At 43.7% G+C, this 27,864-nt stretch overlaps 1 protein-coding gene across 2 annotated transcripts in view; it reads right to left on the bottom strand.

Moving 5' to 3' along the window:
• The window catches only part of DCC (DCC netrin 1 receptor), a 948,238-nt gene that overhangs the window by 620,884 nt on the left and 299,490 nt on the right, over positions 1 to 27,864 (bottom strand). For both annotated transcript variants that reach the window (XM_084629005.1, XM_084629006.1), the window contains exon 2: positions 7,638 to 7,958. In XM_084629005.1, the coding sequence (XP_084485131.1) occupies positions 7,638 to 7,958 (321 nt within the window). The remainder of the gene's footprint in view (positions 1 to 7,637; positions 7,959 to 27,864) is intronic.

Raw genomic sequence — 27,864 nt, 5'->3', positions numbered from 1 at the left:
CATGAGTAGCCCAACTGATTGCAATTGGATCAACAGAAATACAGTAAGATATTACTCAGGGTGAGTGAGGTGGCAGAATGTGTTCATAAATGATTTTTAACAGTTATCGCTTTAGTCATAATTTGCCACAACAAACAACGTAATCAAATTTTTGGATGACAAACATGCAGACTGATCAAGAAGCATGAAGCTGAAGTGCAGGAATTCTGTATAATCTAATCTTTTGTCTTATCTTTTAATACAATTAGGATATTGGGGCCAACTAGTTCAGAAACTGTCTAATTCAGAACCCTAGTTTGACACTCAAATTCCTGCCCTTCCTTCTTCAGTCTAATTAACTAATCTGTATAACCTGTCCTACCTTATTTTTCACCATTACAAGAAAAAAACATGCCCCATTGTGAGAGGGTGTACCAGGCCTTTGTGGACACTGCTGAAAGTCCCGGCATCCTAGTTCATCCCATTCCAGCAAAGTGACAGGAAAGTAGCAACGAAGGTGGATCCTCCAGGCCTAGAGCAGCCCATCAGAGCCCAGAAGGCTCAGATAAAAAGAGCTGCAGGGCCTTAGCAGATCAGTTCCTTGCTGGGACCAGAGGGGCAAGGAAGGATGCTCCTGTCTGGCCAAAAGAGTTTGAGAGATAACCAGAGATTTTTTTTTTCCTGGCTGAATTTTTCATTGCTGGGTTTGAGAGAGAGAGAGCTGAAGAACCTTAACCATGAGATAAGGGTGATGCTAAAGGGGCTAGCATGGAAGAGGCCGAGAGAAGCAGCACAACTAATTGAATCAAGCAGGAGATAGGTGCTGTTTATAGGATGCTTGGGTTGAACCCGAAGTAGCGGACTGGCCTGGGTTCCTCTGCCACTGCAGGTAAAGTGGCATAAACTCAAAAGGTGCATAGCTTATTTGGAAGCCAGAACAAAGGGCTGAATTTAAAGGGCCCAGAGTTGGGCTGAAGACCCTAGCAAGGACAAAGAGACTTTTATTTGCTAGAGTCTTTAATACCCTGGAAAGGGTTCATTCTGACTTTATAATTTGACCAGAGGCCCAAGCCACTGAAGACCAACCAGGGTCAGTCAGCAGCCCTTACGTGGCACTAGGGATGTATAAAGGGCTGTGGTTCACATCCAGCAGCTTGGAGGTGCTCAGGAGGTGAATGTCCCATGACACCTACATGGAAAAGTTTACCCCTCTCAGATTAATCTAGTTGGTAGCCTCATTCAAAAGCCAATTGCTGCATTAAGAACAACAGACTTCCCTCAACCCCCCTCAATAAAAGAGCAATGTTTTGGGTTGGTTAGGGTACTGTTAAAGCCAGAGACTTTGGATCAGTGACCCAAGAATGGTATATGAATAGAAATCAAATTGCTCAATGTAATGTCTGTATCTGAAGACCTACCCATTACTAGAAATACCAATAATCAGTAGCCTGTTAAATTGGGACTTTTAATAAGATGTTAGAGTAGGAGGCAGCTCTTAGTTTCTCTTCGCTGCTCTCATTCCCACTTCAGCCAAGAACACTTTTACAACTGGTGAGTGTCAAGGCCTCAAGAGCCCTTGAGAAGGTCCTGGAAAATATGATTTGTGGTACATGGCAGGTTCCATGCATAAAATTTCTTGACTACAGACAGCTTTCATTTGACACATTTTCTTCATTAAATAGCACTTTAATAAATGAGAAGGGGGGAAGGGCTTTAAAAGGGCGATATACTTTCAGTACTCTTGAGCAGTTTGTTCTAAGCAAAGTTGACTGTTACCTTTTGCAAAAGGATCTGTTTAGCAACCATGTTTCTGGTATCATAACTGATCACAGAGGTTCAAAGCTCAACTGATAATATTAACCAAAGATCTATCCAGAGCTTCTCCTGAATCCTTGATATCTGCCGTATTAATTTTGATGGAATTAAATGCACATAGGTATTAACATGACCCTGTCACTGTACAAGACAAAACAGGCAAACATGGTTTTGATTACACAGACCTTGGCGTGCTCAATCCCCTCAATGGCAAATACACCATTAAAAATTATTTACCTTTTATTAAAGATACAGAAAAAGGAAAAAAGTTAAAACACTTGAAATGTAAAGTATTAAATAAGACTTTTATTTTAACAATATCCCTTATTCCTTTTCTCTTTAGCTGTAGAAATTTTGTAGAGGAAAGAAAAACTCTGCTTGACAGTCTTTTAGATGGTACTAATAGTGGTATTAACTGTCCTTTTTGGGGGGAGGGGCGAGAGAAGAAGTTAGTTGAAATGGTCTGGAGCACTTTATTGCCCTTGTTGTCAGAGTCAGATTTCCTTGAAGTCAAAACAAGATGCACACACATAAGGGGACAGAAAACAAGAGAAAAAATAGAAAATATAGTTTCTGTCCCTGGAGCTGACTGTTACGTGCAGTCTCATGGCTGGAGAAACATGGGCACACCACATAGTCTGCTCAGTCACTCCACGAACTTCCGAACTAGTACCAGCATCGGGCTACTTAGGGCATTGTTCTTAGCTGCCTCTCTCATGAAGGGCTCACAGTTGTGTTCCAAAAGACTGAATTGTCATTGCTGGCTAAGCCAGACTCAAACAGAAGGCAAAGAGAGAAATAGGAAAGAGAAGAAAGAAGGTTAGGAATGAAAAAGGACATGCAAGGGAGGAGTTGAGAACAGAAACTCAAGCCCCATAAATATCACTCTTTTCAATTCATCCATCTTCCACCTGGTATCACTATTCCCCTCTGTCTCTTTTAAGGACCCTGAACGGGTTGAAGAGTGGGTTAAGCCCATCCTCTCATATTTTGTCCACCAATTAGGCCCAATTTCCAACACACCAATTTTGGTCCATTAATCTCCAATTTCATTTGCCTCTTGTTTACCAACCACACATCTCACAGTCCTTGGTACCAGTGGACATTTTTGTTTGGTTTAATTCAGCCTGTCACCCTTCTCTACTTTTTTCCAAATAATGTTATTTAACAATCTGAGTTGATCTTCCATTACTTTGGACAACTTAAAGTACTTGCACAACACAAGCCCTGTAAAAGCAGCTTCATGCAGTGATTAGTGCAACTTACTGGAGTGTTAAACCTTTATTTCTCCTCTTACCCTTCTTCCCTACCCTGTCGTATCTTTCATTTGCCTGTGTCTTAAGTCAGCGGTGTGCTGCCAAAATTTTAACAAGGACTTCTTCAAATATTTTCCAGCTCCCTCAGGAATACATCTGACCTTCTGTCAGCAAAATACTCTTCCCACACTTCAAATAACCCCACAAAATGTAGCAATTCTACACTCTTCCCACACCAAACAGCGGCATCAGTGATTTCACTCTCACCCACATCAATCAGTCCCTTTAACATGCCAGGCTTCCCTCTCCCCTGCATCTTTCTTTCTTTTAGAATAACATCTTGGGACCCCAGTCAGGGATTTGGCCTCATTGCTGTACAAACACCACAAGGACAATCCCAGCCCCATAAATCTCACAGTCAGGGATTTAGGCCACACACAACCAATGGATAAGTTGACAGGGAACAGTAGAGACAGGTGCGTTTACTTAAATTAGTAATCAGCAGAAGTCCAACCAAAGCCAAACAGCATCTCAGAGGATCCCTTCTTAGGCAGCTGTTCCTCAAAACAGAGGTGATTGTAGCAGGCAGCTGTCCTAAAGCCTCCGTCTTGGGGTGGTTGGTCAGGTAGAGAGTGGGTTGGTGAAATGGGTGTTTTCTGGTAGGTTGGGGATGTACGCCCTTGGTTCTTGAGGTGGGAAGTTTTGTCCGACTGAGAGGGGTCTACCCCACCTTGTACAGGGATCAAGTAGGGGAACTAGGTCTCCCATTGCTATTAAGGATATTAGGTTGGGGGGTAGCTCTCCCAGGATGGTGTGGAGGGCTCAGTAAGTAAACAGGCCTTTGCTGACTGGTATGAGGAGTCAGCAGGAAAGTGGGTTTCTCCAGATGGTGTGGGCGAGTGGGTCTTCAGTGACTAGTATATTGGTCAGGTTGGGGAGTGGATGTCCCCTAGACCAGTGGCTCTCAACCTTTCCAGACTACTGTACCCCTTTCAGGAGTTGGTCCCACCACCTGTGGTGTTGAGCATGAGGGTTTTCCCTATGGGACTCAAAGAACAGGTTCCTGTATGGATGTGTAGGAGAACCCTGCACTGAGATGGATGTGACTGAAGGAAGGTCTTCCTCCTCCTTGGTATCTTCCAACTAAGGGGGCACCAGCTGAAAAAGGGTGGAGAGTCCAGTGGTACTGGAGAGTGATAGTAGTCTGGAGAATGGGGTCTCAGTACTGAGAGGTATGTGGTACCCATGAGTAGTGGAGATTCCAGTCCATCTGCCACTGATAAAAGTCTTTTGAGTATCTGAATTCCTGTGGTACTGAGTGGAGGATTGGTACTGACATAATAGCATGCTTGGCAGTTGAAGCAGACATACTGTAGATTTTGAACATACCAAAGTAGGCGCCAATGGTCTGACACTGGTTTGCATGGTTGTACTGAAGATCCTGATTGGGGAGCTACTAATGATGGAGCGGTGCTCAGTGGTACTGGTTTGGAGGAGTGCTTATCCTCCTTGTCCCTTTTAGACAGTTCCAGGGCTCTGTTGGAAATGTGTTTCTCTTAAGAGTTCTGGGATTTCCCAGACCCACCAGTTCTGGAGGAGGAGTCTTTTGCCTCTACAGTGCTGAGCTGAGAGGTTGGGGCTTCTGATGCCATGGACTCAGCAGGGGACGGGGGTCTTTTGGGAGCAGGGTCCTTATGATAACAGTCAGCAGTTCTCTTTTGGGACCCTTCATTGAGGTCTCAAGAGTTTTGCCCCTCTTAGGCGAGATCTGTGTTGAGGTCAAAGGGGAACTTGATCTGCCCAGAGACAGATGTCTGTGGGAAGGTCTTCTGACCTGACTCTGAACTGGGTCAAAAGGAGCACTCCAGCAGCAGCTTGACCTCACAGTTCTTCCTTGCTCTGGATTTAAGAGCCAGGCAAAAGTTACACTTCTGGGAGACATGTGACTCTCCCAGGCAGCTGACACACTTAGAGTGGCCATCACTGACCAAGATAGGCTCCCAACAAGAGAGGCAATGTTTGAATCCTGGAGAGTCGGGCCTGCCCTGCCAGGAGAGAAAGGCTCCCTGAAGTGAGAGAGAGGACCAAAGTTAATCCTCACACTACTTATCTACTAACTATGCAACTAAAACCAACTAACACTAAACTATAAAGAAGAAGTTCACTCAGGCATTCTCAAGGCAGACACGCTAGGGCTCTGTCTTAGGCCGAGGTGGTTGAGAGGGAACCGAGGGCAGATTGACCGTGGCAGCCCTATGTAGCCTCAGTGCATGGCACGAGGATGTATAGGCAGGTCAAACAGACACTGCAAACAGGAAATCTCTGATTAAGGATGCAAGAGACACAGGTGTACCTGAAGTAGAACACTCATAGGGACATTACTCAATGAAGAATTTTTAGCCCACCTCACCCAGTCTGCTGCTGAAGGAATGGATCCCATCTGCGTTCAAGTCGAGCAATCAAGTTGCATTTTCTAGGTTTATCTTTGGAACAAGAGTGGCTACAAATTAATTTTTCTTCTTCAAGAAAAAAATTCCTTTCACATGACCCAAAGAATAGCTCCGTTAACAAGGGAGCTCTCCAGTTGCTTCAAGTACCATCAACTCTGATTATTAGCATGACTGTAAAAAAATACTTACCTAGACTCTCTTTCCTCCAAGGAGATTAGAGACTTGGCTGCTTTCAACCATTGTAAGACCAAGGACCCTGTGCCTGCAAGTCTCCCATAGTAAATACAGTAAGATAGGGGAATATAGTCCAGCTCTGGATATCTACTCGCAGGAAGTCCAGTTCAAGTTCTGACCATTCTAGGCAGCCAAAACATTATTTCAGTCAGAGCCAGATCTAGTAACACACTGCTCAAGATCAAAAGAAAACCTACTGCCCTGTGAAATATTTTAATAATGGTTTACAATGATCCTACAGAAACAGGCTGAAAGCTAGATGCCATGGGATACTAAATATAACAGGGGTGGGCAAACTACGGCCCGACTGTCCTGCCTGGGCCCTGAGCTCCCGGATGGGGAGGCTAGCCCCCGGCCCCTTCCCCATATTCCCCCCACCCTGCAGCTACACTGCCGCGTGCGCAGCGTGGCTTGTGCCCACCCACCTCCCAGGCTTACAAATAAGTCTTTCCTGCCAATCTGAGCGGCACGATAAGGGTAAGGGGACAGGGGGAGGGCAGGAGGTGCCGGGAGGCGGTCAGGGGGCAGTTGAATGAGGCAGAGGTTTGGGGGAGTGGGCAGGAGACAGGGAGCGTTGAATAGGGGGTGAGGTCCCAGGGGGGCCAGGGAGCGGAGGGAGGTTGGATGGGGGTGGGGTCCTGGGGGGGGGGCAGTTAGAGACAGGGATCCTGGAAGGGGGTGGTCAGGGGACAAGGAGTGGGGGAGGGATGGATGGGTTGGGGGTCCCAGGGGGCAGGGGTGTGGATGGGGGCAGGGCAGTCAGGGGACAGGAAGCGGGGGGGGTTGGATAGGGGGTGAGGTCCTGGGGGGCAATTAGGGGTGGGGGTCCCAGGAGGGGGCAGTCAGGGGGCAGGAAGTGGGAGGGGGTGGATAGGGGACGGGGGCCAGGCTGTTTGGGGAGGCACAGCCTTCCCTACCCGGCCCTCCATATCGTTTCACAACCCCGATATGGCCCTCAGGCCAAAAAGTTTGCCCACCCCTGAAATATAACAACACTTCATTATTTAACCTTTCATTCAAGGGTCTCAAAGCAGTTTGCAATGATTAGCTGATTAAGGCCTCACGCCACCCTGTAAAGTGGAGTACAGTTATTCCCATTATGCAAAAAGGGAAACAGACATGGAGAGGCTATTGCCTATCCTTTTAAGTGCCCACTAACTTGAGGTGACGACATTTTTGACACACCTAAAGCATTCACAAAGGCCGAGCACCTACCATCCCTTGTGTCTTCAGTTGGCACTGTGGATGCTTGGTACTTCTGAAAATCATATGTAGGAGCACTAGCTCAGGCCCCCAAACAGTGAGTCACCCAAAATTATTGGCCACCTGTAATAATTTAGGCTCAAATGGTTATCATATAGAAACTCAGTGTTAGAGCCATAATGAAACCCAGGTCTCTTGATGACCAATATTCTGTTCTCACCACTATATTATACTTCCTCCCAGGTACTTCAAAAAAGAGCTACAGAAATTAAGGCTACAAATTTCAATAAGTTGTATAATGGATTCTTGTCAGTGCGGAAAAAAAAGACCTAAACTGAAAAACAAATTATGCACATTTTACGTCCCACAGAGGTTCAGCGTTTTATTTTTTCTAAGGCTGAATTAACTAAGAAAGCAGTTAATTTCCAATTTCAAAGATTTCTTCTTGTTTTGAAGACAATAAATATGCAGCAAATATCTCACAGCAACAAGGAGCTGATTAGACATATTTAAGCAAGAATAGTTGCTTGTCAAAAATAATTCATGTGTCATGTCTGGCTTTATTTTATTTATTTTTGGGGGGAAACCAAACCACACATTTCCGCCAGAAGAATGTTTCCCTACATTTTAATGCTTCTTTAAAATTGTTCTCACAAGACAACGTTTCTAGCAGTTTAAACGACAGAAGAGTTATTCCTACCTGCTACAGTGACTTTAGCTGTCCGACTGATGATAGCCCCAATACCTTCTAAAGAGGCCTCACATTGGTAGAGACCCTCATCTGGCTTATGGTGCCTGGAATGGACTATGCTTTGTATCAAAAGGGAACCATTGGCCATCTGCTGTCTCCTTTCATCCACTGCCAGATTTAAGAAGACTGCATCTTTCTTCCACTTGATGACAGGAATTCCTTGATCTGACTCCACTGTGCAATTCAGCAGCACATTACTTCCACGCATGGTGACAGCATCTGAAGGCTCAGTCAGGAACCGCAATGATGTAAAACCCTTAACTTGTGAACCTAAAATAAGAAAAGCTTGGTTATTCATTCACGTACAGGGAGATAGATGCCAGTTCTGGTGCATTAACTCATTGAAGAGTACGAACACAAAATCCCAGAATAATGACAGGTTTCAGAGTAGCAGCCCTGGTAGTCTGTATCTGCAAAAAGAAAAGGAGGACTTGTGGCACCTTAGAGACTAACAAATTTATTTGAGCATAAGCTTTCGTGACCTGAGCTGTAGGCCACAAAAGCTTATGCTCAAATAAATTTGTTAGTCTCTAAGGTGCCACAAGACCTCCTTTTCTTTTTGAAAATCCCAGAAGACACTTTGGGTGCCTGGCGAACAGTCTGAGAATTAATTTAATTTAAAATAGCATGTCTCAGCAAATTGACTAAGGAAAACCAAGATGAATATTTTGGTGCCACCAGTTCAAATACAATATTTACAGAAGGGAGACAAATATGTAAACAAAGCAAAATACCTCTAACCACTCCCCCCCCCCCCCGCAAGCATTACTTCAGGAAACAACTTCCAACGTGTTCAATTTGCTCTAGTGCAGTGGATCAGTACAAAGCCTATGCACTATTTCAGTACCATTTTGAGGGTATAAGTGGAATTTACTCTAATTGGCTCGTAGGGCTTGTGCTGGATCCCTGCACAGAGCTGAATTTCACCATGAGAAGTTTGCAAATAGCACTTGGGTGGCTTTGTATTTATGAGCAACCTTTCAGAGGAGATTAGACAAATCCAGAGTCTGGCAATCTTCTGGAAGTGCTCCCAACTCTTTGTATATGATGAAGCTTTTCTCCCCTAACCAGAATGACACTCACATCTGTAGGAGGAAGAGAGTCTGAGACATAAGCCCTTGTATCAGAGGCCTGGTATGAGGCAGGACCTGCTCACAGAATTTGGCAAGAACACGGCTGATATTGCAGAAAAACACATTTCTAACAAGTGCTAGTCACAGAATGCTCATGCAAACACATGCCAATGTCCAGTGGTACCAGAACATCCCGATATCAAGGATGGTACAAAAATATTACCAAGGATAATAGGAACACACTGACCCATCCTAAAAGATAAGGTCAGAGTGATAGTACATAATAGAGATGTTCTGATCTAACCAACATGTACAAGATGAGTGATAACTAGCGATGTCAGGGGGCAGTAACTAACTATGTCAAAGGGGCAAGACTAACTTGTTTGTATCAGGGTATAAAGATGTATCTCAGAGGGAGTATCTTTGTCTGGCCTTAGGGAGGAATGGAAAGTCCTGCCATTCACTGAGCTGGTCCATTGTTATGGGCATGCATGTATTAGTGGTCTGGCAGAGTCTGCAGGATACTAGTATCATGCTTTGTCAACAATACACCTGGCTGGGTGCCTTCATCCCTTAATGGATCTTGTGGTCATTGGGTGGTTCGCTCAAGGTCTGCCGTGCCACCTGCCTGCACAGGGCTGGGGCGGAACATAGAGGGAACGAACACACACACACAGAGCCAAACAAACATCTATCAACATCTAACCACAACATCCTCAAAAACACGTCCTCTTGACTTCTTTTCCATTCCTCTGCAATAAAGAGAGCAACGGGGGAGATACTGAAGTCCCTTGGATACCAGCTGAGAAGGTGTCACAGCAGCAGCCATTACAGGCTATTCTTACGCCATAAATGTGTGACATCAAGAATGCATGACAGGGCTGCAAAATGCAGAGTCTAGGCCCCTTTGCAGACCTGCAGAATTAGGAGGCAATGGAGAAGAAGATGGAGTGAGAGGCTTCCATGGAGGGCCCATGATATGAATATAAACCTTAACTGATAAAGACTAGAAAACTGTTAAGATGCTTAAGAACTAGTAGATTTTATTACATATTCTAATGGCACAATAAAAGGAACGGAAATGGCCCTGATTCTGATTTTCTACTGGATTGCACCTTTTCCAGTCATTTACACCTGTGGAAAGTGCATGAAATTGGATTCTGATTTGGTAGCATTTTACATGCACTTTCCACAAATGTAAATTACTAGGCCACGGTCCAGGTGTGGAGAATCAGGCCCTATAATTTCCATCGATTGCTAAATGGTATCAGAGAGTCAAAACTTATAAGACATTGCATGTCTTTACAGCTGCTGACTGTGAATGGAAACAAGGCAGATATTTTCTGTTATGCAAACCTTTTCCTCAACCTTTCTTCCACAGATATGCTATATATAGCATTCCTAGCTGTTAAGGGTTGGGTTGACAGTGTGACCTTGAATTGCTTGGCTCCTGATTGACAAAGCCTCCAGTATATGATATTTCCAGCCCCTCGCCAGCTACCATCCTCCTCTCCACATTATCTTTACTCTGACCATGTTCTAAAGGAAGAACAAAATTAATTGACTGGCAAAAGATGTATTCAAGGCCTGATCCTGATCTTGCTCACGTTGGTTTAATTCCAATTGAAGTCAATGGAGCTACACTGGTTTCAGCAACCTAAGATTGCATATTGGTGGAAGGTACACTTTTGTCATGAAACTGTTGTTAGTAGCAAACAGACCCATTTACAATTTAGGCAAGTACAGTTATCTTAAAAACATTTATTGCTTTTTATTCTTCCATAGGCCTCTGGTGTTTGTTTTTAAACCACAGCTTCTTGTTGGACATTTTTATTTATACCACCAAAACACAACACATTTTAACACCCAGCTGTTTATGACAGTATGTTAATGAATTTATGTGACTAGTATCAGAAGTAAATAATCCACTTCTTCTGAAACAGTGAGGTTATGACAGATTTCAATTCAGGGATTTCATAAATTACAGAAGTTAACTTTCTTTTCATGCAATTACCCTTGCAGTTCAGTCACAATTTCAGCTATTCATATCCTTTGCAGAAGCCATAGTTATCTTAAATTGCTTTAGTGCATAGTACCTAAAAGCTTGAATAACCTGTAATGCTTTTGGAATGTGAATACAATTCAAACCCTTCTCTGAAATATTGCTCCTGGAGGCTGAAGTGGTGAGAGGTTGAAGAAATGATCATATGCTTTCAAAGACAATTTCTTGGAAGTCCAGGAAGGAGGAGGGATTAAGAGACAGGTTTTTAAAGGTATTTAGATGCCTAATGATACAGATAGCCACCTACTGAGATTTTCAGAACTGCCATAGTGCCCAACCCCTATTGAAATCAATGGCAGTTAGGTGCCTAGATGCTTTTGAAAATCCCACTCGGCTCCTATCTGGTTAGATACCTAGGAATTAGATCAAGCAACCCCCAACCAAAATATTAGATCTTGAATGCCAACCAATCTTTGGGAACATTCCAAACCATGTATCATCATTATTTTAACAAGGGACTTCCACAAACCTTTTCCTCCCTAACCTGTAGTAAACTCCGGGTACCAGAGTGCACGTACCTGCAGACAGGAAGGCTGAGGGACTGAACATTGTTCAAAATTTTTATGATATGTCCAAAGATTACCCAGATTTAGTCTTCCTTAGATTAACAGGGAACCAGATTCCAGACCAGAGCTGGACTTACAACCCTAGAGCCTGTCAACTGGAACACCTTGGTACTCAGAAGCCCAATCATGGAGAGTTTTAAGGTAGAAACTCACAACGTAAATTGCACTGAGAAACCAATATGAGGGCAGTGCAGTTTATGAAGCACATATTAAAGACATTCTATGTAACCAGGCAGCAATATTTTACACTTGCTAACGTGTTCAAGCAGTCATCACGTGTGGCCTTATTTCTAGTGGATTGCAGTAATCCAGCTTTCTTGTTCTTCACACACACATTTTATAGTTGGACTCCAGGTCCTCTGGGAGAGAATATAATTTCTTGATGGAGAATAATATTTTTTCCTAGTGAGTGTTTAATTAGTGCAGCAAGAGTTGAAATCGAAACAGAAAGAAAAGATGCATTTATGAATATATTTTAGAAATTCCAAAATTGAGTTTAGCTTCCCAAATGATCTTCAAACCTATTTTTTGCTGAGACCTAAATAAATTCCACTTAGAAATCATTGCTCTGCACCACTTTCTCACAACATTGCAACTCATGGTGACCTTCCTTCTAGTGAGCAGCACTGGAAATAGCTTCTTCAGGGCACAAGAAGGGGGGAGGGGGGAAATCCCACAGTGTTTTCCCTTATTCTGCCAAAAGCGGAAATGCCACCTCTGAAACGTTCCTAATGCCCAGCACAGGGACATCTACTGAAGCCAATAGCAAAACGCCTGCTGGCATCAATGAAAGGAAGAGTGGGCTGTTGGGAACCAGATCTGAAGTCAAATCTTTGCATGGCAAAGCACTGTCCCGGATGATTATCTCTTCAGCTACAGCCAGTGGAGGTTTTTAATCTCATGCTATTGGAAGATGTGAAGATGCTGTAAAACTTCTTTAGTATTTGTCTGAGTCCTTGAGAAGACGCTTCCCAGCTGTGCTTTACCTTAAATATCTCACGAAATCCAAGATGAGTTAACAATGTAATGGAAGCACCTAAATACAGCACAGTTTACAACAGGCCATTAAACTCTTCACCCCTAGTATTTGGAGGAGGGGTGGGATTTGTTTTTCCATTCGAGATGGCCAATGGGCTCATTTTATTTCTAAGAACCAGACTGATATTTTCCAGCTATGTTTAAACCTCTAGACTACTAAAACTTATGCCAATAGCTGAAATTAAGGGGTGGAAGGAAGGGGTAAACTAAGATGGTAGCTGTAGAGAAGCTCTTTTAAAGTATACTGCAATATAAAATGTCTCTTCTACAGTTTCAGTGCTTTATCTGGCACCTTTGATCACCTCAATTTTTTTCCATCTTTAATTATATTTCCCTTGCAATCCCTCAGAGTTGCAAAAAGCTAAACATTAAAATAAAAAGTTTGTGATTATTAAACTCCCAAGCATTCAACATCAAAACCAATGAAACTGAATCTTGGATTTGATGTTCATCAGCGTGTTTGGAAACCCTATGCTTATGAACGTTTGGTGAATATAGACTGAGGTTACTTGCAGAGAGCCTTAATTACTTCCATGGGATTGTCTGCATAGGTAAATGCTAACCAACCTGAGTAAAATTTGCACAATTGAGTCCATGCCTGGGATGTTGCTGCACTTCTGTCACAAAAGTTTACCTCCCTTGTGACTTTTCCCCAACATGTTCCTTTAGGTTTTATGCCCCTCAAAGACATCTACAATCAGAGCATGAGATGTGTGTGCTTTTCTAATTGTTTTAAGTGTTATAACAATCATCAGCTACTTCCATTGCAGAGACAGAAGAGATTTCACAGTTGCAACAGCATTTGACCAAACAACCCTGGGAGCTTTTTTATTTTTCAAACACATATTAAGAAATAAAAACTTTTGCACACAAATTATTTGAAATCTGCAAATGTAAGGGTACCTCCATCTATCAGAAATGTGGTAGCATAATATACTAGCTGAACTAAGTCAATTATAATAAAATGCATTTATGGAAGCCCTGAGTATTTTTCTCAGGGGCCATTTTGATTTTGTCTACAGATCCTGCATTAAATTAGCTTAGTGCTCAGACTAGTAAACACTTATTTACAATTCCAGGTAGCGTACAGTATAGCAAAACTTGTCACAATTTTCTATGTGCTCCAAATCAGCTAAAACTGAAATGAGGCTTCAAATATAATAAAATTATTAAAAGGAACGACCTCATTTTAATCTAACTTGTGTAGCGTTGATTGTTGGTGCTGAGCACTTTAAATTCTAGCCCTTTTTGAATATCTGGCCCAACATGTGCATTAATATTACATGTCACATGTAGAAAGACAAGTCTGCTGCCCCCAAAGAATTTACAATCTGATTCAAAGGAGCACGGTACATAGAACAACTCTTCAGGCATTATATACAATTCTGTAGTTCTCTATAGTGGTACATCATCTCACTGCATTTTAAAATAGTTCTCCTGTAGTGTTTTGGACTGATACTGTAGTAATTTTTATTAGGAAAATTGTGTCACTAACTCCCAAGAATCCTGGTGGTTACTGAGCACATATAAAGAGTAGGTTTTCAGTTTAAACATTTAGTTTTGACATTTGTAATTTAGATTTTTCATTTATGTATTTAGTTGAGTTTAGAGCTGGTCAAGAATTTTTTGATGAAATTTTCTTTAATTGGGAAATGCCAATTTGTTGAAACCAAAATTTTTCATCGGAACATATTCGTTTTAACAAAACCTACCTAGGTTCAATCCCTGTTCTGCCTGATCCTACAATGAGAAGACAGTTTATCCATGCAGGAAACAGAGCTCTTTAGGGCCAGTCCAAGGCTGTGGCGTGAACTCCCACAGGAACCAAGGACCATCACAAATTTTACAACTCACAGTTCCCTGTGAAAGCTGCACTTTTTTTACCATTATTTCTCTAATAAATACATAGCAGATGGACATAAACTAAAATAAAAACCCTACCAAACTAAAACACCCCACTACAGACACATTTCTCCCCTGGGGAGGGAATAGGAGAAGAATAGGCCTCATGCAATTGATGTTAGTCACATCACGGAAGGTGCCCAGATATTATACTAACAAAGGTGGTACAGGTTTCAGAGTAGCAGCCATGCTAGTCTGTATCCGCAAAAAGAAAAGCAGTACTTGTGGCACCTTAGAGACTAACCAATTTATTTGAGCATAAGCTTTCGTACATCCGATGAAGTGAGCTCTAGCTCACGAAAGCGTATGCTCAAATAAATTGGTTAGTCTCTAAGGTGCCACAAGTCCTCCTTTTCTTTTCACTGAAGCTCAGCTGCACTTATGACCAAATATGGCCATTCTTTGGCAGCCTACAGAAACACCACATGACACATCAGGACAGAAGTTGCCACTTGGAGCTGCAGAGGAAATTCGGAGTGGCAAAGAGTTGGAATCTGGCCAACCTTAGTAGTGTGAACTACTTTGACATAAAAAATGCTCCTGGACCTTTAGTGATGTGAGTGTTATATTTCATCCAGAAGACATTAACTCAAACAGCACATGATCCCCTGGCACCATAAGGGGGCATTGCTTCCACACTGACTCAGAAGGTGCCTCATCACCTCATCCAGGGCCTACCTTTTCCCTAGGTTTCTCCCATCTTAGTACTGCCCCATCCTGACCCTGCTTATGTGTGGCCTAGTGAGGAAGATATAAATTCAAGCGTAAAGAGTGTTACCATTTCAAAAAGTATCAGAAGCAGAACAACTCCTTTCACTCTTAACAGAGAGAGGCTGTCTTATCTTTTCATTCGAAAAAATATAAGATTATACACTGTCGAGGTCATGCCACAGACTTGACCAACTTTGCTAGGGCTGCTTAATATAGTTCACGAGAAATTAAGTGTTCATCTTTTTGGGATTCAGAAGGAAAACATCAAGGATTAATTCTGTAATAATTTGACAGGTTTTTTGAAAAATCTAGACAAAGTGGTAAAATGTACAGAGCCAGAGTAATTGCAGAGAAGAACTTGCAGCTCATTCCTTCACTGCTGGATAATTTTTAAGACTTTTTATGGACACTGAATTAAAAAAACCTGACAGTTCTATAACTGGAACACACACTGCATAATCCTGTCTCTCTGATTTGTTTTTAATGTTTTGCTCATTGTAGGAGTACAAAAGTCAGCTCTTTTCTTATACACTGTTGTTAACGTCAGCCACTTCTTTCTATCTTCTGCAGAAAACTCAAAGTCAGATCAAGAATAAAGTACTCTCTACTTAAAAGAAACTCTCTTATTAAAGGAATACTATGTCCTGCAATCACTACTAGCAGCTACAGAATCTCAGTCTCCTCACAAACTATGACTGTCCTGTAAGATTCTGTCTATGGCTGATTTCCTGTTCCCTATAGGCTCCCTGCCCTCTCATCCACCTGGCCCGCTGCTTTTCTTGACCCATCTGTGGAGCCCAGCAATTGTATCTGGCTCTCTGCTGGGGCCTCTGCATTAAAGTTTTGTGCAGTGTAGGGTTCCAGCTGTGAAAGGGACCCCAAAATACTTTATACACGGGAGGTGAGTGATTTCCAGATTGCTGGTCTCTGGGGACCACTCTAAGGAGGTACCACAACTTCTGGGCCCTACAACTTTAGCATAAAAGTTACCCTACAAACTGCTCCAAAATTTAATAAATTTTGAGTTAGTCTTAGATGCAGTTAAGTTCAGGCGAGTTCTTATTTCAACTCATCCACTGGTGGCTGTTGAATGTGATTTGTTGGTGCAATTTTGTGTTATCACCTATACTCAGGTTGTTGTCAGACCTTTTACTGCATGAGCCAAAAGGATGTTGTTGTTGTTGTTTTTACGATCATATTTAATGCTGTGCACAATAGCTAGCTCATACAAGCCCCAAGCAATTACAGGTATCTATGTGAAGTTGGAACACGCTGGTTTCCTTATGTAACCTATGCACTATGCATGCTAATTTGAACACAAAAGTTCTATGGGAAAAAATCCTGCTTTAGGTCTTTTAAAAGTACCGCAACATTTTCAGTCTTCTCCTTTTCAAAGGTCCAGATGTGCTAATTAAGTTTGCTTCTCAGGGCTAAAGGGAGTTAGGAGTAGAGGCAAAATGCTCAGGCCTGGCAAACAGCATTGCTTTAAGGTGTTTAAAAGCAACACTTCCAATTAAAAAGACACCATCAACATGAAAAAATAAAATCCCATTTCTGTCTGAAAATGTTGTACCTACTATAATTACAGGTACCATCTAAGATAACTGTCACTGAAAGAAGGTAGGAGAAAGACTTTTTCCTACAGCGTTTACTCTATTTGACAGCACTCAGTCTCTTTCATTATTCTCCTGTATAGCCATCTCATTTTCTCCACCAATAGGAAAATAGAAAATCCCTTATCAAAATGTTTTAATGCATTTCTTTTTAAAGTTCAGGACGTGCTATTTAAGGTGTTCTCTATCAGAAACCGCTTTCTTTTCTGTCTCTCTCTTTTTAGTTAGTAATTAAAAACAAACAAACAGAGTGTCTCTCTTTAAGGTGCAGTGCTATGTTGTCAATCCCATCCAATCTGCTGCATCCAAAAATGTACTGAGCATTGATTGAAACCTCTAGAACAGTGTGATGTCAGTGGGGGTAAATGTGAATGAGGGGAATCCCCAAAGAAGGGAAGCACCAATATATGAAACGTTTGGGAGGTATAATAACATGTAAATAGTTCAGAGAGGGGAAACCTGGCCTGTAGTACAAGAGAAGAAAGGGGAAAGGAAGGGGGAATCTGGGGGGATGGGAGAGATGAACTGCTTGTTTGCTAACTATGAAATAATCTAATAATCCTATTTTCAGAAGATGGGTGGGAGAGGATGAACCACCAGGATTTAGCCACAGGGTGTTGTGGGAGGTACAAGAACCCAGTTCACCAGGCATCCAGCCAGTCTGTGATACTTACTGAACCAAAAAAGAATCCACTGGGATCAAGCTTAGAGGGAAAGAGAAAGCAGGCTGGAGACAGCAGCCTGGGAGCTGTGTGCAAAGACAAGGAGATTGGTTTAATTGGTTTAATTGCCTCTGACTGGGCTAGACTCTGGCATGTTCAGTGGCTTGGGATTTACAGCAGAACTGTTCACTTCTGCATTGCAGGATCAGATTGAGCCCCCCCTCCCCCCAATCCTCCTATCAGGGCAATGCACAAGGCCAGATACCTGTGGCACAAGCTACCCTCAAATTGGCAAGATGGGTGCAGGACCTAGGCCTGTTACCCTTCCACAGCTGGCACTTTCTCAAAAGATGGCAGAATTGCCACTCCAAAATGCCTGAAGGAAGTCTATCTATTCGGAATCTGAGGTTCTCACTGCAGCAAAGTCACCAGGAAGAGTCTTGGCTTACAGCAACCAAGACTACCCTGCCCCACGTCCCTTCGTTGACACCACAATCTCCTCAGCTATTATACCATGTACTTTTCCTAAAATAGTTGAAAGGTTTAGAAAAACAACAAATATTAATTAATCTGCTTATCTCTATCACATGCTTACAGGCACACTTCCTGTATTTCCTGATGCCTCCAGGTGAGAAAGTAGCACAGTTCAAAGCTTTAATGAATTATTACCCATTTAAAAGACGATCAAGACAATAGACTACACCCAACGCTACAATGTAAGACTATATTTTTATTGACAACAACATAAACCATGAGATCAATACTCAAGTTGTATGAACATGTCAGCAGAAACAAACCAAGGCCAGAAATACAGCTTTACATTGTGCACAGTTAGGTGTACTTTGTTGTAAATAATAGACAGAGAAACCAAATCAAAACAAAGTCATTTTTCTGTATCAATCTGCCTGTTCTTTCCTGACAGAGCCACACAGTGAAGCTTGTTGCTGGCTTTATGAAAACATCCTCAATGTACAAAAACCTGATTTTTATGACATTAACTTATTTTGCAACAGGTATGTCAAGGTTCCCTCCCCACTTTGAACTCTAGGGTACAGATGTGGGGACCCGCATGAAAGACTCCCTAAGTTTATTTCTACCACCTTAGGTTAAAACTTCCCCAAAGCACAAAGTCTTTGCACTTAGATTAGGTAAAACACTGTGACCACCAAGTGTTTTAGACAAAGAACAGGGAAAGGACCACTTGGAGTTCCTGTTTTCCCAAAATATCCCCCTAAGCCCTTAAACCCCCTTTCCTGGGGAGGCTTGAGAATAAACAAGATGAGCACAAACACCTTGGATTTTTAAGACACAAAAAACCCAGTCTGATTCTTAAAAATGAGAACTTTATTAGAATAACAAAAAAAGATAAGAGAACAACTCTGTAAGATCAGAACGGAAGATAATCTTACAGGCAGTCAGATTCAAAACATAGAGAATCCCTCTAGGCAAAACCTTAAGTTACAAAAAGACCCAAAAACAGGAATACACATTTCCTCCAGCACAGGGAATTTACTAGCCAAAACAAAGAAAAGCTAACGCATTTTCTAGCTAGATTATTTACTAACTTTACAGGAGTTGGAGAGCTTGCATCCTTGATCTGTACCTGGCAAAAGTATCACACAGACAGACAAAAACCTTCCCCCCACCACTCCAGATCTGAAAGTATCTTGTCCCCTCATTGGTCATTTTGGGTCAGGTGCCAGCGAGGATACCTTAGCTTCTTAACTCTTTACAAGTGAAAGGATTCTGCCTCTGGCCAGGAGGGATTTTATAGCACTGTATACAGAAAGGTGGTTACTTTTCCCTTTATATTTATGACAGGGTATTTTGTATGTTGTTGAAGTTTCTCCTACTACGGTTTGGGTTTTTTTGGTAACTTCTTTTTGGAGTCAGGAAAACAATAGGGTATTGTGAATTATAGGGTTTTGACTCCGCTGAGGCATGTGGTGACACCATGAGCCCTTCACTCTTCTAGTTTACGTAGAAAATCGAGGTAAAATTCTAGTAGAGCCAATTTGTAATTGCCGTTTTGTATTTTTAATGTAATATGATACAGTACATTTATGTGAACGCCCCAGCATCCCACCCCACCCCACCCCCACCCCAAGTTCATGGCCTGCATGTGTTGCTACTTCCCTCAGGCTCCTAGTGCTATAACACATAATTGTTGTATAGAAAGTCTAGCCCTCTGCCTTCAGAGAACCCTGGTTGGCTAGACAGCTGGTAGGAAACCCCATCCCTAATTCCTGCTGCTAGCTTTTGTTTGGCTGGAGGATGGGGATGCAATTTGAGAAGAGACTGTGCAAGTGGTGCTTCTGCTGCAGGGGGGAGGGATAGCTCAGTGGTTTGAGCATTGGCCTGCTAAACCCAGGGTTGTGAGTTCAATCCTTGAGGGGGTCATTTAGGGATCTGGGGCAAAAATGGGGGATTTGTCCTGCTTTGAGCAGGGGGTTGGACTAGATGACCTCCTGAGGTCCCTTCCAACCCTGATATTCTATAATTCTATGACACAGAAGGCAGAGTGTGAGCCCAGGACAGGTCTAGGTAGCACCCTGAGCACATGGCCTATATAATAAGCCTGCACTGCACGGTAGGTGAGAACAAGTCTGAGTGCAAAGAGAAGGAGGTGCAGTGAGCAGGAACTAAGGGATCAATGTTAGAGGGCACTTTGAGTGTTTGCTGATAAAGTTGGTGGAATAATTTCTGGCTGAAGGAGGGTTCTCCACAGAGAGGCAAGAGATGGGAGTTTGGAACAGAAGGAAGCCCTCACCATAAGAGTCTGCTGTAACTGCCCTCTCACCTCCATCTATCTAATCTGCCTGGAATATTTCTAAGGCACCTATAAACCTGACATCTGAGAATCATTGTAGCTTCCCCATTCTTGTTACTAGGGCTTAATTCAAATCCTAGTGGAGATTCCCGCTGACTTCAATGACCTTTACACCTACTGATCCTGCTTCTCTTCCTCCCCCCTCTGATAGTTGCATCTGATGCTCAGCCCCTGGGGTCTTGATCTGATCTTTGTCTGCTGGGAGAACAAGAAGCCTTCCTTCTTCCTCCAAAGGGTCTTCACTTTTGCCCTAGGAGTGGGAAAGCTTGAGGTTAAGGTAAGGGGCAGCAGAGTTGCACCTGTCAAGCAAAAGGCAATACGAAAGCCTCCTTTCCTTCCCCTTTCTTTGGCCTTCAGGAGTGCTGTTGCTGAACTCTTTTATTTGGCAAAACAATACGAAAAAGAAAGCTACCTTCGACAGGTCATTTTCCTACCCAACCCAGGTGCCCCTTACTTCTTGCTCTCAGAACAACAGATCATCCTGTGGTTGTGGATTGCTGATGGTTCATAGACTGTAATTTGAGAATTTCTCTACTATTTGAAACTATGGTGGATGATGGGAGGGATACAGAACTGGTTCGGATAAAATTATCCCCCAGAGCTTTCAGTAGATCTTAGACCAGAGGTGAGCAAACTATGGCCTACGAGCCACATCTGCCCCATGGGACTGTCCTGCCTGGCCCTTGAGCTTCCCGGACAGGGAAGCTAGCCAGCCCCTGGCCCCTCTCCCGCTGTCCCCCCCCTCTCCCGCAGCTTCAGCTCGCTGCGCCACCAGCGCTCTGGCCTGCTGCTCCTACCGGGCAGCGCAGCTGCAAGCTCCTGTCGCTTTTGAGTGGCATGGTAAGGGGACTGGGAGCTGGGGCGGGGGTGTTGGATAAGGGGCAAAGGGTTCCGGGGGCAGTCAGGGGACAGGGAATAGGGGGTGATTGAATGGGGTGGCGCGGTCAGGGGATGGGGAGTGGGAGTGGGGGGGTTGGATAGGGGGTGGGATCCCAGGGGGCAGCTAGGGGCAGTCAGGGGACAAGGAGCAGGGTCGGGGTGGATGGGTTGGTGGCTCTAAGGGGGGCAGTCAGGGGGTGGGAAGTGGGAGGGAGCAGATAAAGGAGGTGGGGGCCAGGCTGTTTGGGGAGGCACAGCCTTCCCTACCCGACCCTCCATACAGTTTTGCAACCCCGACGTGGCCCTCGGGCCAAAAAGTTTGCCCACCCCTGTCTTAGACTGAAGCATTTTCTGGGATTTGTAAATAAGCCTGACTGTATTGTATCATTATATTCCTCTCTCTGCACATCTCTACTCATCTGGTTTACACATGGAATGGGAAGGCAAAGAATGCCATGCAAGAGTTTGTTCCCGTTATATGCAGGTGCCTCCTTGGGAGCATGGGGATGTAAACTTGGTCTCCTAGGTCAATCCCACCCATTCCTAAACAACATTGGCTGGCTCCATGGCAAAGTAGGGGTTTGGGGAGCTAACACCCCTGCACCCCCCAATTCAAGGCAGAGTATCCATTTCCCGGCGCCATGTCATCATTTGCATGTGTTGTGCCAGCAGAACCCAAGGAGTGGGTCAGGCCTGTTTTCATTGTGTTCATTCTCGGCAGGCAAGTAGGGCATCCAGAAGAGATATCCACAGAGGTAGAACTAAACAGAGCTGTGGAGGGGGAGGATGACAGAGATATTTAGGGTTTCATAATTATAGGAGGTGGTAATTGATGCAAAGAGAAAAGACAAAGTCACCCAGAGTTAGATTGTATAGGGAGAAGAGGAGGGGGGACAAGGACAGAGCAAAAAGGGACACCAGTGTTGAATAGAACAGGGAACGGGGAGATCCACTGAGGGAAATGTTGAAAGAGCATTTAAAAAGTAGGAAGAAAGCCAATGCAGGACAGAATCAAGGCCAAGTTGGAGAATTGATGTGAACGTGTCAAAGGCAACAGATGGATCAAAAAGGATGAGGATAGGGAAGAGGTCCTCACCCCTGGCCAGAAACAGATCATTAGTGAACTCAAGGAGAGTGGTCTCAACGAAAGGGAAAGGACAAAAGTCAGATTGCACGAGAGAGAAAAGAGGCAATGGGAACAGACAGAGGCATTTCTGGTGAAGGGGGTGAGGGAGAGCTAGGGATTTTGGGGATTAGAAACCCAGTATCTTGCTTGAAAATAGAGGGAAAGGTGCCAAATGAAGTAGGATGGAAGGATGGATAAGAGTGAGAGGTGTCAGGAAGGTACGGGGTCAAGAGAACATATTAATAGGTTGAAAAAGGAGAACCCTAGGGAGAACTTGGAGATGAGAATAGGGTTGAAGGGGGACTCAGAGCATGGAATGTTGGGGTGCACACATGTAAAGATAGAGAATTGTTGTAAAAAACAGCTCCACCAGTGAGATCTGTGTAGTAAGCCAACCAAATCCAATTTAATAGAGAAACACCAAAGCTCCTATGCAATGCTACAGCATAACACCATTCGAACCCACACTGCACTTCCACAGTGAAAGCACTTCTCAGAGAGACAATATATTTAGGCAGTATTTTTTCTTGTTTCCATTTTTGTTCATTCTCTAAATGTGTTCCCTCCTTCCTCTGAGGCCATTTAGTAATGCAATAAATTAATTTGTACTTTAGAGTGATCTCTTTAATCCTTTTTGTTCTCTCCCCTCCCAACCAAATACACACTTGTAAATTTGCATACATTAGCATAATGAAACATTAATTACATAGTATTCCTGATTGGACAAGCACAGCGCTTCAATCAATCTCAATAACTTGCATTGGGAAGGTGAAACTGGCCAGTCTTATCAGGACAACATAATAGACACAAACACATCCACAGCGGCTGTTGTGAGTGTGATTTATATGCACCATTGGAAAACAAAAAGCAGAAAATTATAAAGAGGCTAATAAATATCAATTATCTTAATGATACACAGACAAATTGTATTCTGTTGTTTATGTTAGATTCTAGGGCTGTGTTTGCAGTGGGGGATGACAAGGGATGAGCTGGCACATCCCCAACAGCATAGGCTTTACCTACTTCCCAACCCACCACCTGCTTCAGACACTAACAATAGCTTGAAAAGCTCCTCCTGATGAGTTCAACTGGAAATGGTTCAAGTCAGAAGGGACCATGATGATTATCTAGTCTGACCGTTTGTATAACACAAGCCACGGAATTTTCTGCATTAAATCCAATAACTTGGGCCGGGAAGAATAATGGCGCCCATCTTCCCCTTGAAGAGGAGAGGATCCATATAGTATGGAATCCCCTGGCTCTCCTGCCTACCCATGACAAAGTCCCACTCATCACTGGCGCACTAGAAGCATCCATGGAAGTTAGTGTCCACCTATTGTATGGATTCATATACATACCCAGCCATACAAATTAGAACTGGATTTACCTCTGACAGCAGAATTACAAATAAAAATAGCTGTTCCCTCTTTGTGTCTGCGTGTACATTATCCCACTTTATCCGCTCTAAATTTATAAAATGTAGAGGGACAGAGCAGTTCTCCCTTTCATCCCTAAATTAAAGTGCTCCCATTTTTAGTAAAAGACTTCTGGGAGAACAGCAAAATGGTCTTCATTAACAAAACAAACTGCGCTGCTACAATAATGAATGGGAGTGGTAAGGAAATAAATGGTGTATTCTCTGCAGATGCAGAGCCTTTCCCTCTTGACACAATGAAAGTGCACGCTATAAAGCCATGAATGAATTGTTACAGCTTGTGAAAAATCTCAAAGACATTTTTAAATAAAGAGCATAACCTGAACATAATCCAAATTGTAAGACATCCGACAGCAAATGAGACTGCTGGATTGGGGGATCACCAAGTGAATATCAGCAAGCCATTACCTTCACACTTGCGGGTGCATCAGCCCTTCCAAAAGGGAAAGATTTGGTTTCATAATCAATCACAGCTTCCATGTCTCACTTTCCTTTTAACTCAATTAATCCCACAATTTCAATTAACAAAATTATCGCCTATGGAAATATAGCCTAGACGAACTTACTATAAGGTGAATACACAACTGTTTTGAAAAGTATACTCAGTAGTTGTCAGTGGTTCACAATTAAATGAAAGGTCATATTGATTGGGGTGCCACAAGGATATGTCCTGGGTCCAGTTCTATTCACTATTTCCCTAAATGATTTGGATAAAGGCATAGAGAGTACACTACCAAGCTGGGAGGGGTTGTGAGCACTTTGGAGGACAGGATTAGAATTCAAAATGATGTTGACAAACTGGAGAAATGGTCTGAAATAAATAGGATTAAATCCAATAAGAACAAATGCAAAGTACTCCACTTATGAAGGAATAATCAATTGCAGAAGTACAAAATGGGAAATGACTGCCTAGGAAGGAGTACTGCAGAAAAAGATCTGGGGGTTATAGCGGATCACAAACTAAATCTGAGTCAATGTAATACTATTGCAAAAAAAGCAAACATCATTCTGGGACGTATCAGCAGGAATGTTGTAAGCAAGACACAAGAAGTAATTTTTCCGCTCTAATGCACACTGATAAGGCCTCAACTGGAGTACTGTGTCCAATTCTGGGCACTACACGTTGGGAAAGATGTGGACAAATTGGAGAAAGTCCAAAGGAAAGCAACAAAAACTATTAAAGGTCTAGAAAACATGACCAATGAGGAAAGATTGAAAAAACTGGGTTTGTTTAGTCTAGAGAAGAGAAAACTGAGAGGGGACATGATAACAGTGTGCCAGTAGGTTAAAGGGTTGTTATAAAGTGGAGGGTGATAAATTGTTCTCCTTAGAACAGAGAACAGGACAAGAAATAACGGCTCTAAATTGCATTAAGGGAGATTTAGGTTAGACATCAGAAAAAACTTCCTAACTGTAAGTGTAGTTAAGCACTGGAACAAATTACTGAGGTAGGTTGTGGAATCACTGGAATCTCTGTCATTGGAGGTTTATAAGAATAAGGTAGACAAACACCTGTCAGGGATGTTCTAGGTAACTTAGTCCTGCCTCAGTGTAGGGGACTGGACTAGATACCTATCAAGATCCCTTCCAGTCCTACATTTCTACAATTAGAAATATATAAGGACAACCTGCAATACACAAATTGGGGTAAACCGCAATATTAGCATTTGAAATAAATCCCCATCTTCAGATTTAGGTGATATTACAGAAATAGATTATTTGCTACCCTGAAACATAAACACCTTTATTATGTGAATTACTGTAGCACCTAGAAGACCAGGGATGGGGTAAGACCCCGTTGTGCTGTAGAAACACAGATTGTAAACTCTTTGGATCAGAAACCAGCTTTTTGTTCTAAGTATATATACTGTATTCTTTGCACCAAAACTAAGGGGCTGATTCTTTCCCCACAGGATCTAAGTAATTCTCATGTATTTCAGTGGGAGTTAGTCATGTCTTTCATGGGGAAAACTGAACCCTACCTGACTTACACACACAATTCAGTTGACTAAAACCTAAACCAGGGTCAGAATCAGTAACTTTTTCAACTCAAAAAATGTCAGGGAAAAAATTTTGAAATTGTTAAAAGTAAATGTTTTGACATTTTCAGAACAAAAACGGTTTGGTTTTCCAGCTCAAAATGACGTTTCATGTCAAAATATAAGCTAATTGGACGGAATAAAAAGTTTAAAAGAGGAGGCTAAATAATAATCACTTTGGCTAAATAATGAAAAAGCCATTGGAGCAGAGCAACTAAAACCCGAGTCTCCCGCATTCTGGGAGAGAGCACTAACCATCAAGTGGGCACCCTTGCTCAATCTGAGTCATTTTATGCAAGCTCGCCTCGGGTGAGTTAGACAACTGGTCCCTTCCCCTGGTTTGTGAATCACAATGAGACTTAGATGGGAGATAGGCGTCCAGACACCCACAGGGGAGCAGAAGTGCGCACTCTCAGAGGCAGAAACATAGGCACCTAAGGAACTTTTACTGCAAAAACTCAGGTGCGTATTGAGTTTAGGTGTCTCCAGGGTCCCATGAGAATTCTGTCCATTGCAGTGGTCCTAAAACTGTGACTTAGGCACTCTTGCATTATTTTAGATGTAATATAGGAGCTCAAAGATGTTAATATAATGCAGTTACTGTCCAAAATTAAACAGGGTTAAACAAGGCTCAGGGTTTTGTTTGCACTGCTCTTAGGCTGCTTAGTACCAGGGCAAATAGAAGAATTTTTAATAGTGTAGCCTTTTATTAAAGATAAAGAAAAGAAGGAAATAGAGTTAAAGCATTTTAAACGTAAAGTATTAACTTTAATTTTAACCATAGGCCTTATTCCCTTTCCTTTTAGCTGGAGGGGGTTTTTAGAAGGAAAACCCCTTTGTTTGACAGTCTCTTAGACGGTATCAAAGATGGTAATACATGTCTTTTTGGGTAAAAGAGAAGTTAGTTGAGATGGGCTGGAGCAGTTGTTGCTGCTGCTGTTGTTATTAAGTAGGGTTGCCAGCTCTCTACTTACACAAAACCAAACACCCTTGGCCCACCCCCTCCCCCTCCTCTGAGGCCCCACCCCGCCCTGCCCTTTCTCCGAGGCCCCATATCCCCTCCTCCTGGTGCTCGCTCTCCCCACCCTCACTCACTCATTTTCACCGGACTGGCTCATGGGCTTGGGGTGCAGGAGGGGGTGAGGGCTCTGGCTGGGGGTGCTGGCTCTGGGGTGGGGCCAGAAATGAAGAGTTCAGGGTGCGGGGAGGGGGAGGGGGCTCCAGGCTGAGGCAGTGAGATGGGATGAGTGAGGGGGTGAGAGGAGTGGGGCCAGGGATAAGGGGTTTGGGGTATAGGAGGGGGCTCTGGGCTGGAGCCAAGGGTTTTGGAGTATGAGAGGGGGTCCGGGCTGAGGCAGAGGTTTGGGTTGTGGGAGGGGATGAGGGCTCCAGATCGGGGTGTGGGCTCTGGTGTGGGGCCGGGGCTGAGGAATTTGGTTGCAGGAGGGGGCTCCAGGCTGGGGCAGATGGTTAGGGTGGTGGGGGGAGGGCTCCAGTTCAGGGTGCAGACTCTGGAGTGAGGCTGGGGATGAGGGTTTGGGGTGCAGGAGGGTGCTCTGGGCTTGGATCAAGGGGTTTGGAGGGTGGGAGGTGTATCAGGGCTGGGGAATGAGGTTGGAGCATGGGGGCGGAAGAGGTCTCCAGCTGGGGTTGTGCACTCTGGGGTGGGTCTGGGAATAAGGGATTTGGGGTGCAGGAGGGTGCTCTGGGCTGGGACTGGGGGGTTCGGAGTGTGGGAGGGGGCTCTGGGGTTGGGCAGGGGTGCAGGGTGAGGGCTTCGGCTGGGGGTGTGAGTTCTGGGGTGGGGCTGGGGATGAGGGGTTTCAGGTGCAGGAGGTTGCTCTGGGCTCGTATCGAGGGGTTCGGAGGGTGGGGGGATCAGGGCTGGGGCATGGGAGGGGGTCAAGGGTGCAGGCTCCAGATAGCACTTACCTCAAGCAGTTCCCAGAAGCAGCAGCAAGTCCCCTCTCTGGCTCCTACACAGGGGCACAGCCATGCAGCTCTGAGTGCTGACTCATCCACAGGTGCCATCCCTGCAACTCCCATTGGCCGTGGTTCCTGGCCAATAGGAGTTGCAGAGCTGGCACTTGGGGCAGGAGCAGTGTGCAGAGCCCCCTGGCTCCCCTACGAGTAGGAGCTGGACTGGGGACATGCCTCTGCTTTCGGGAGCTGCGCAGAGCCATGGCAGGCGGGGAGCCTGCCTTAGCCCCGCTGTGCCACTGACCAGATTTTTAATGGGC

The sequence above is a fragment of the Lepidochelys olivacea genome (genome assembly GCF_965140295.1).
Source record: "Lepidochelys olivacea isolate rLepOli2 genome assembly, chromosome: 5".
Lineage (NCBI taxonomy): Eukaryota > Metazoa > Chordata > Testudines > Cheloniidae > Lepidochelys > Lepidochelys olivacea.
The sequence above is the reverse complement of the archived record's forward strand: the minus strand, read 5'-3'. Positions and strand labels throughout refer to the sequence as shown.